This window comes from Mercenaria mercenaria, chromosome 19 (genome assembly GCF_021730395.1).
Source record: "Mercenaria mercenaria strain notata chromosome 19, MADL_Memer_1, whole genome shotgun sequence".
Taxonomy (NCBI): domain Eukaryota; kingdom Metazoa; phylum Mollusca; class Bivalvia; order Venerida; family Veneridae; genus Mercenaria; species Mercenaria mercenaria.
The window spans coordinates 19,518,728-19,529,550 of NC_069379.1; the positions used below are offsets into that span (position 1 = coordinate 19,518,728).

At 35.2% G+C, this 10,823-nt stretch overlaps 1 protein-coding gene across 1 annotated transcript; it reads right to left on the reverse strand.

Moving 5' to 3' along the window:
* Positions 1 to 1,274: 1,274 nt before the first annotated feature.
* On the reverse strand, positions 1,275 to 3,859 carry LOC123542944 (uncharacterized). The gene is made up of 4 exons (XM_053531939.1): positions 3,614 to 3,859; positions 3,234 to 3,276; positions 2,046 to 2,117; positions 1,275 to 1,686 (listed from the first exon to the last, which is right to left on the reverse strand). The coding sequence occupies exons 1-4, from the start codon at positions 3,851 to 3,853 to the stop codon at positions 1,427 to 1,429; spliced, it is 615 nt and encodes a 204-aa protein (XP_053387914.1). The 5' UTR covers positions 3,854 to 3,859; the 3' UTR covers positions 1,275 to 1,426.
* Between the last annotated feature and the right edge of the window lie 6,964 nt (positions 3,860 to 10,823).

Sequence of the window (10,823 nt, forward strand, 5' to 3'; positions counted from 1 at the left end):
TATCTTTACTGAACGACGTGTAGAAGAACAGTGAGAAATCTGTCAGTCAGTGTATAATAACGGTATTCGCCCTTTCAGACGCAATGTGAGAAATCTGCACGGGCTTTTTGCTTTCATATTGAACAATTGGCTGTGTTCTTGGCTCGCTGAACATGCACATCAGTACTGTATTGATAAAACGAGAACCAGTTCAACTGAATGATAAAGGCCGATTAAAACCGATTCCTTAGCAACTAACAAACTTTATTTCTCCAGAAATAAATGAGATTATTTTAAAGAAATAATTAATATTATTCACAACTTTTTACACTTTTATGTTTGCAACTGTTTTTTACACTGTAATGTATATACCTTTTTACTTTAATAGTTTTATATATGCTCTACAATTAACGTAATTCATTTAACATTTTATCGGCGATATATGACCTTTTTGTGTCGATTCGCCGTAAAACCCAACTCATTCATTTATTCATTACATATTAAAATGAAGTTGAGTTGGCATCTCCTACTTAGGACATAGTATACTAATTTTCCTAATTTGGACTCGATCCTAATTCATATTAACCCATCCCTTTACATTTCATTTTAGACCAAATCTTTCAAATAAAAATTAAGTATTTTCTAATTAGGACATTTTTTATCCTTGTTTGGATTTACTATCTCCTGATGTAGACTTACAATTGATTAAACTATAGCTATCACTGGATGTACCATTGCCCACTCGCCCCGCAGTTTCATTAAATTGTGTGCAATGCTCAGAGGGATTAGGCGCGCACAAGACTGCATATGCAGACTTTATGTATATAGCATAGTAACAAAAATCAAAGTCTGTTAATTCTGCAGAGTTTCATTAAATTGTGTGCATGGGTTCAGGAGATTAGGTGCGCACAAAATTGCATTATGTAGTCTCTAGGTATATAGTATAGTAACAAAGAAAGTCCCGTAACTGGTAATTCTTTTTATTAAAGAACCGAACATCACCATGCACAACCTCTGTTGTCTCTGATCACTTTTATGAAGTTTCATTAAATTTCGTCAAGAGGAGGAAAAGAGTCGGTGCGCACAAGGTTGTGTCTACGGACGGACAGACGGACATACAGACAGAGAGACAACACGAAACCAGTATATCCACTCACAACTTCGTTGTCGGGGTGGGGACGGGGGTGTACAATTATGTAGGAAGAACAGCCCCATACAGACTAAGGTACTAACAAATAATCAAGATCTTAGTATTCATCTTAATTTATTAGATTTGCACTCTTTTGATTTATTAATACAAAAAGAAGCCGGAAAACGATTCAAATCGATTGGTATCTGCCGCGAAGATATATCCGCCAGGTACATCACTTTCAAGCCATACACTTTGTCCCGCTAATAGGTTTAAGAGAGCAAAATTAACACCTTGAACATCATGTCCGTCGTGCATTCAATCAGCTATGCCTTGTACTGTCCTTTTGCCATCTACTACCAACGAAGCATATAACTGATGAATGTTGTATTCAGCGATGTAAAAGCAAAACGCGTAAAGACCATCGACTGGTGCTGTGAAAACGCCTGTATGAATGTTATAGTTATTGCCCAGATTCGTCAGCAACGTATCAAATTTTATTTGTTGACCTTGACCCAAGTTTTGGATGACTTTTGTTGCATACACGGTAAATGCTGTCCTTTCCACTTGTCTAATACCTAAAAAATAAAGATAATGTAACTAGTATTAGATTTTGATGGAGCATACAAAATAACAGTTTAAAGGCACATTTGTATTCAACTGTACTTTAAAAATTTCTCTTTGCATCAAATAACGGAATTATACTGTAACAGAATCAGAAATATTTACTGATATGTAGGATAGATAACACCAAAATGTTCATTTCAAAATCATCTTCTGTGTCTAGAAGTAAAATATTAGAAATAAGTTCACATGAGCAATTCCATTTATTTTTATTTAATTCCCCTGTAACCGCTAACGTTTGAAAAAAATATATCACGATTTTTAAACAGCTTGTTTAATTATTTTTGATAAAGTCAGTCACAAAACAACAAACCCCGAATAACTGTTTTGTCAGGTTGTACTTTCTGTTTTCTCATGTTGTTGGTTAGAAACAGCTGTTCATCTACTGTAAATATAATCATAATATTCTATGTTTCACTAAACAACAAAAAACTTGTTCATTACAAAGACATACCGAAAAAAAGAAGAAAAAAAACAACAATAAAAACAAAACAACAACAACAGCAAATCATGAAAACCCCTTAAACCAGAGTATTCAATGATTCAGTCATAAATTCTTATTTCTGATGTATTAAATGAAACTCAAAGCTGAAGATCGTTAAGTTTTCTTCGAATAGTGCACTACTTTTTTACACAAAGTGTATGCAATCGGAATAAACTGAGACGAAAAATTGGTCAAGATCCGTGAGTGAAAAGAAGTAAATACTTTTATGAGTTAAAGCGTTAAAGCTGAGAGCATGGAAGCTTATTGTGGGATGCAATTAGGGAAGGACGTAAAGGGATGAAAAATTGAGCTAAGAATTAGCCAAAAAGTGGGCTTAATTTCTGCAAATCTGTTTATCTTAATGAAAGTAATAATGTAAATCTTATCAACGTCAAAATAATGAAGATAGAAGAAAGTACGTTTTTGTTTGATTTCCTTGGTTTAGACGAACACCGACAATGTTTAGGTCATATGGTATATTTTCCACTTTTGGTGATTGATACAGACCTGTGACGCCTCTCCGGGCATTGTTAAATGCATGAACTGACACCTAGATAGAACCGCCGGCGCTCTATAAGCTACCCTAATGGCTACATCGCATGAAAATATATATACCCCGAGCGAAGTTTAAAAAGAAAGTACAGCGGATAAACTGAAAGCTTATAAAAGGCAAGCGCAAGCAGATTAAGCTAATAAAAGCAAACAATATGATCAAGCTGTTATGAAATGTGTTTAGTAGCATCCAGCTTCTTCCGCTAACATTATACGAAAAGGGTAACCAATGAGCGCATATCTGTTGGAATGTCTTAAGACGTATTGGTTAGGTTTAGGGATGAAAGCAGTGTTTTGAAAAAAACGGACTTGGCTAAGCCAATATAGTTTGACTATAAAGTTTATTTTCTAGCAATAAAGGCTTAATTCATTATCAGTACAAGGACACAGAGAAAACAAACTATCGAAGTTTAGTACGATCTTAGGGAAAACTGATACGCTTATTAACGTATTAAGTAAAATTACCATCCTTTGTAGTTACGTTTTCGACCGTCTTTGATCGTGTAATCTGTAAAAGGATTGCCAATTTGTAATGTTTCTTATGCATTTTTGTTACTCTGGCAAAAGTCTAGACGTATTTTAGGATATATATTGATAACATAGTAACTGTTATAAAAGGTCAGACCGAAAACTATATTCTTACAATTCCTAAGTGTTACCCAACATAGAAAATCATGAGAGCTGCATGTACTTATTACTTGAACACATGATGTTACATAAACATTCAGATTCATTTTAAATCATTGAAAGAGCAAACTACAATGATATTTCTTTCTGTTATATGTATATTGATGCGCACTTATGATTAGTCTGATAGTACAGAAACAATATTTATTTATTCTTACCGTTTTGATGATTTCTTTTTGCATCCAGACTTCGGTTTCAAGGCTGAGTTGCTTCTGTTCAAGCTCTAGAATTCTTCTCTCCTGTTGTTTCATTTTAATATCCTGCATCCTGAGTTGCTCCTCGAAGAAAGCCATCCTCGTTTCAATAGCATGATTTATTTTATCAGCCGTTACTGTAGCAAATGTGATAATGTAACACAGACAAACTACAAACAACAAATACCTTATAACAGGCGTCATATTGGAACAAAGAAGTATACATGTGTCATCGACTTTTGCCTTATCTCTACGAAGAAAGGCCAGAAGATCATGTACAGTCCATGTTTAATGCATGATAAGGACTGTAAATCGTAAACGGATTGAATATGTAACAGTTTACTTAAAACCACATTCTGTTGATTCATTTTTTCATGTTTTTTTTATTGACTAGCCTCAAAAAAGTAGGTGCTAGGAGATGTGAAATTTGTTGCATATACCATTCAATCTTAAGTCAAGATCACAATCTCGGGACAAACAGTGTCCTTATCGTTTTTAATTACCAGATACAAAATGATATGGAAAGTTTAATGAACAAGGCTCCATGCTTGAACTAGATGTAATTCACATTTACCTGTTCGAAGTAAAAATAATATTTTGTAAAAAAAAAAATATGTTTCGAAGTCTTAATTTCTCACTACCTTCATTTCTTACTATCCTAATACAAACGACTATATATTTCAGAAAGGGATTTGCTGTCCTTGCACTAGATACACACTCGTATATGTTACAACACCATTGAAGTAAATGATGCTCTAAAGAATTTAAAGTTATTTGAGAAAAACATTGTATTTATAGATCAATTAATATAATATAATTATTATTACATTAATATTTTCTTTCTATACATACCCTTACATGTATTTTACAGTTACCCCCTGGGTGCAAATATCTCCTTAACTAAACCACTTTGTGCATTTCTTCTGACGGAAGCAAAGTAATTAATCCTCAAAAAAAAAACAAGAATAAATATCAAACAGGTTATGCCACGTTTCATAAACGCAGCCTCCCCAAATCGCAACTCACAGTACACAAAATTTAAAATGAACACTACCTTACGCACACACACAAGCATGCACGCACACACATAGGCACGTACGCACACACACACACGCCCGCACGCACGCACACATAATTGTATCGTAGCCTCTGTTAAACCTGCTAAATTGCTATAATGAACTTGTCCATCTTTCAATTTGGACAGTTCTGTTTGCTTTTAAAAAGGGGTGATTACCAAATAAAGTGCAGATCAGATTGCACGGATGTGCAGGCGGATAATGATCTGCACTGGTCGTAAAGCAGAATAAGTCGTATCCAGCATGATAAGGATTAATTAAACGTATGTACCAGAGAAAAATGAAAAATTGCCATGCCCAAAAATCTTACGAAGTTTGTAAACATCACCCTACAAAAATCGGGTCTTGAAATACCTTCTCGCAGGAGTGCTACTCAAATTTTAAACCAACATTAATCCCTACACCCTTGGGAAACCAGTGGAACTGTAGTATCCACCTAATGGACAAACGATCCCAAGTTCTTACTTGCTCTAGCACAGCAGTCACAACCTCTGCAAGGCAAAGCAGCAAGCTCTTCCACAATTAGAGACGCTGCACTATGTCCATCACTTGCCTGTATGTTGGACAAGGTATCTGCGTTCCGATGCTTCTGGACTTGCCGGTACTTCACCACCAAACCATATATCTTCAAGTCATCTCACAAGCTGGCGTGGAGGTTCTATACACCCAGGTAAGACTAAACTGGTCAGTTCCTATCATGCATTTTCACCCCAACAAACAAACAATGTTGATAATGACGTCTGAATTTCACTCCGGTAATAGTTCTTTTCCAGTTACAGGGTACCAGCGTTGTTCTCGTAGGAGCAAAACGACTGTACACTATAACTCTTTCAACGCCGCCGTGGACCTGTAGAATCTCTGTCGTTAACGTTATGACCGAAGCTTCAGTATCAGATAAACTCGTCTGTCAGGATTGGTAGTGTCAATACGGATGTTTCAGTGAAAACAAGTTCTAAATTGTGAAACGTGTTACACATACGCTCTACAATGCCATGGAAAAATGGTCTGTTGTAATTGGCGAGACCCCTGAAGCTTTCTGCGTGTAGGTACAGACCACTGCCACACCACAGCTACATCAACATCAGACATAGCTATATGTTTTACTTCACCACTTTCCCCAACATTTAAGTTGATAAACTAGCTATCAAATTTAATATGTCCCGCTCCAGGTCTTACACAGCAGATCATTGATGAAGTAATAAGAACTGTAAGCATATAATGCAACCAAGCAAAGATAACAGTTTGATTGTGTCTATAAAACTGAAATATCCCTCACTACCTATGGCACCGGCTGAAGCGGGATTCTATTAAACAGATATTGAAAGGGCTCAATGACCCCAAGGACCCAGAAAATATAGCAACACTGGATCCAGGTACGAAAGTGTTTTACTTGCCGCAACACTACACATTAAGTCTGCAGTGATAGTTAAAAAAATCTGTATGAAGATCCTACGGAAGCATAGAATGCGACCAAGCAAAAATAATAGACTGTTTGATTTAGTCTGTTAATGAGAGGTATTGAAAGGCTCACACCTAGGTATAAAAAAACAAGAAGCATTTCTTGCACAGTTTGAGCTACAAATAATAGACCAGTTTCCCATTCGGCGAATTTAACATTCTCGGGATATCTCGCCTAATCCCGCATTTTCAAAAAGAGGCGCAGACTGCCGGGTCAGAACTTAGTGATAATGATAATGAAGCGACAGGATGTTTCTTGACAAAATAATTTACGATTCCTACAGAAAAGTAGTTGTTCTTGAGTTCCTTAAGAGTCAATAAAAAGAAATCTTTAATGTTAATTTTTAATTTGGTCAAAACTGATAGATCTAAATTACGTAAGTGCGACACAGTGCTCTGACATTCAAATTACCGCTATTTTTCAAAATAGGTAGTTGATATTCAAACTTAAATTATCTAGACTAATTAAAATACTAATAAGATTTTACGTGGAAAAGGCGCTGAAATGCTTTCAGTCCGTCACGGCCTTTTCAGTTTGCTGTTCCACTTATCCTCAATTTTTGGAACCAGGTTTCGGGTTTCTTACATTTAATTTTTACTCAGTGACGGGAATTTTACTTAAAGTAAAATCAAGTTGAAATATCACTTTTCAATAAATGCAAATATATCGGTTTATAACTAGCATTAAGTAGCTTTTCAACCGACATGTCCATTTTATTCAGCAAGGAAGAAGTATGACAGTGGGTTTATTCTCAACTGATCCCCTCGCTTTAGCTGACAGAACTATTCACTTTTATACAGTTGCAGGTAAAATTTTGTTGTGCCTTGGTGGTTAGTCTATCAGTCGTGCGAAAATGTAAGAGAAAGAAAGTTTTATTTCACATAATTTCAATATAAATTATTCTAGGTTGTTAACAATCTAAATGCAAGCAATTATCTGACTATATATAGCGCCATACGGAAAATTTAAATGACACCCTAAAATATAACAGATCAAAGTAGCTTTACCAGTTTCCATTTTATGTGATCTTGTATCAAAATGAATAGCGGTATGATTTTTATTAACAACAATGTAAATGTGTTTCCCGCCAATCAAATAGTTTTAGGCTTGCTTTGAGCTTTTTATTCGAAATCCTAAAGTTAATAATTTGATATTTTATTGGTATGTTACAATTTTCTAAGTGCAGATGCATCTAAACATAGCTTTTACCACATTTTGGCTGTTTTATACACTGCGTGAATTTTCTTCTACAAACGCATTGCCAAGACTCGCTTAATCGCCTTATTGACCTTTACTATTTAGTTATTATAATTACTTTCAAATGTAAATACTTTTAAAAGAGGCATACATCTGGAGACATTTTCCTGCTTTTTTAAATAAATACTTACAAATTGGTCACAGTAATCAGAAAACCAACCTGATGTCAATCAAGAAGGACCGCCCCATATGCTGTCAAGATCTTTATCATATTCGAGCACAAAACAGAGAATTGATTGAATCATTATGTCTATTATACCAAATTACATTATAGGGCGCTGACTGTCTTTTTAGTTATTTAATCAAACACATCTTCTCATTGTTTGTATTAGCTCTTTAGTGCGAGTTTTAAGCTTTTATTTTCACTGATAATATAATGAATTTGTATAGAAATGAAGTTTAAATTTTATTCATTTCATTATAGAACCAACCGGTAGGAAATATGTGAGGAAATCTTAAAAAATAAAAGAATAAGATTCAATTTTGTCAGATATTTCATAAGAAAGAACGATTATTATAATATATCAATCTGCCACCCAGAAGTCTGCGCCTCGTTTTGGATAACAATGTGCAGATAACTCTGCATGTAACCACGGAATGGGAAAAGGGTCTATTGTTCTATATACCATTCTCTCATACTTTCAGTTTAACTGGACCCACTACAAAAATCGTAATGCCCTTTCTTGTATATTGCATTAAATTAAAATGTACTTGCTGTTGCATTTTCTCACATGAATCAGAAGTGAGGTACAAAACATCACTGAGAACATAGGCCAAACTCAGGGATGGAACATTCAACCTGTTCATTGAATTTCATAGTCTTGTGGTCCAAAACAAACTATTCTATATTGGGGACTGCAACAAGATATTGCCAGCTAACCTTGTGGGTTAGTACGTTTTTAACTTTAGGACAAGACAGTTTAGTCTTACCTGGGCAATATACACAAAGCAAAGTCATATATGACCTTTGACACCTAAGTGTGATCTTGACCTTGAAGCGAGTCATCCGAAACACGCACTCTGCACGTCGTCTCAGTGTGGTGACCATTTGTGTTAAGTTTCTTGGAAATCCTTAAAGCAGTTCAAGACTTACAGAGCGGACACGAAACAAACTGATATTACCTTTGACCCCTAAGTGTGACCTTGACCTTGAAGCGAGACATCCAGAACATGCCCTTTGCACGTCGTCTTTGTGTGGTGAACATTTGTGTCAAATTTCTTTGAAATCCTTTAAGGGGTTCAAGAGTTACAGAGCGGACACGAAATTGCTAACGGACGGACGGACGGACACCGGGGGTATAACATAATACGTCTTTCGGGCGTATAAAAATCAGCCAGATACTCGTCTTCGCACCTAGAACATTTATTATGGCGATTATTCAACCTTATAATGCATTTTGCAGATGTACATTTTAATTTTGTTTTAAGAATACACTTATCTTCATAAAATAACAGAATCAGCAGAATAATATTATTTTTAAACAACTTTTAAAATGACTGTGTACTTTATTATGTGAATTTGTTTTATAGTCATTAAGATTTGTAGGAGCAGTGTGTGGGAAGTGGGGACTATTTCACCTTACGATAAGCTTTAAGAATGATATAAGTTCACATTAAGGTCCTTTTAGCATGGACTTTGATTCCGACTCAAATATATCCCTATCTGCATGTCAATGGAGATTGAAAATGCGGCAAAAAGGTTGCATTTAATTCAGAAGCCATTGAAAAACTTGCATTGAAACTTCACATTAACTACTAGGTTCAATCTGAAAGTCATCGTATAAAGCCCTTTTAAACTCTGACAGCTATAATTAAAATTGTTAACAAAATAAAATTGCCAAATATTGACATTTTCCTCATTATGCCGAAAATTTATGCATGCATTGACATCGAAATTATAAAAACCGTTAAGATCGTAATGCAAGTTTACACATATTTTTTTACAGCCATACAATTAATTTGACATAATTTACCCCTTTTAAACATGAAAATGTGTCACAATAGTAATTTTCTTGAATATCCGAGAAACTAAGAAAATAATGCATTGAGGCTGGACACAGGAAGTTGGTATGACGTAAGTCTGACTGCTAATTTTAGATAGTTGTCTCTAGTAATGAAAATCGGACGGCTGAAGCGGAATCGACTAATCGGTCCGATTCTGATCTCTCTCCGATCCGATTAATAGGGAAAAAATCGGAATCGAAGACCAAAACAGACATTAAAATGTAGTAATATGGTAGTAACAGCATACCTTTCTCAAGACATTCATATCATTATACGACTACTTTAATTACTCTTGAATTTTATGACACAACTGCTGTAGTGTGCAGTTATTAGCATCTGGCACTCTTGGAAGAACTGTTGGACCAAATGGATAACTAACTGGTATTCATCTGTTCACAACACACAATGATCTGTGATTCAAGTCATGCTAGAGGCTATGCCAAATTGGACATAGAAAGTATGTTGGGAACATTCCTGTCTGATCTGCAATTAGTTCCGTCATATAAATATTGAGTTATACCCACTATTTTGTATTGTAGGAATAAAAAAATAGCTTGTCAAATAAAATCTGAAAATTATATATTGTGTACTAAGTAGCTTTATTTTTGGCAACCTTGATGAATTTATTATCACATTAAAGAAAATGTTTCTATGAAGGACGAGTCAAGTCTAACTTATATTTTATTCAACGACTTGGGCATTGTTCCTGTGTGTCCATTTTTAAAGACCTTTAACCCTTACCCTGCAAAAATTCTATAATGAACTTGCTCATCTTTCAATTTGAACAGTACCATTAACGGTTAAAGGGGTGCATACCAAAAAGATACTGACTGAATGGCGAACAATGCAGGTCATGATCAGACTGCACAGATGTGCAGGCTGATCATGATCTGCACTGGTCGCAAAGGCAGAATCAATCTTGTCCAGCATGATAAGGGTTAAATGACATGGTTTTTTACCAACTAGAAATTGTTTTGTTTGTTTTGGGTTTAATGCAGTTTTCAACAGTATTTCAGCTATTTAGTGACAGGCAGTTAAGATAACCAGTGTTCCTGGATTCTCTACCAGTACAAACCTGTTCTCCGCAAGTAGCTGCCAACTTCTCCACATGAATCAATGGTGAGGACGAAAGATTTCAGACACAATGTCTTTAATCAAATCATCACGGAGAATGTACGACTCGCCGAAGGATCGAACTTACAACCTCGTGATCCGTAGATCTGCGCATTCCCAATTAAGCTAAGCGTTACCATCTGGTAATATGAAATATTGTCCTTGAAGTCATTTTTATACTATATTTTTGGTGATATAATTAAGTGATTTTCAAAGAGATTTTTACCTTTTAGTTGACAAAATATTATATTTTAAGACAAGTATT

Bases quoted from the DNA above. Each gene is read 5' to 3' on its own strand.
- LOC123542944 (XM_053531939.1), bottom strand. From the start codon at position 3,853: ATGACGCCTGTTATAAGGTATTTGTTGTTTGTAGTTTGTCTGTGTTAC. The intron at 3,277-3,613 runs GTAAGAATAAAT...ATCCTTTTACAG, and splicing joins AAAAAGAAATCATCAAAACG to ATTACACGATCAAAGACGGT. The intron at 2,118-3,233 runs GTAATTTTACTT...TTATATTTACAG, and splicing joins AAACGTAACTACAAAGGATG to TAGATGAACAGCTGTTTCTA.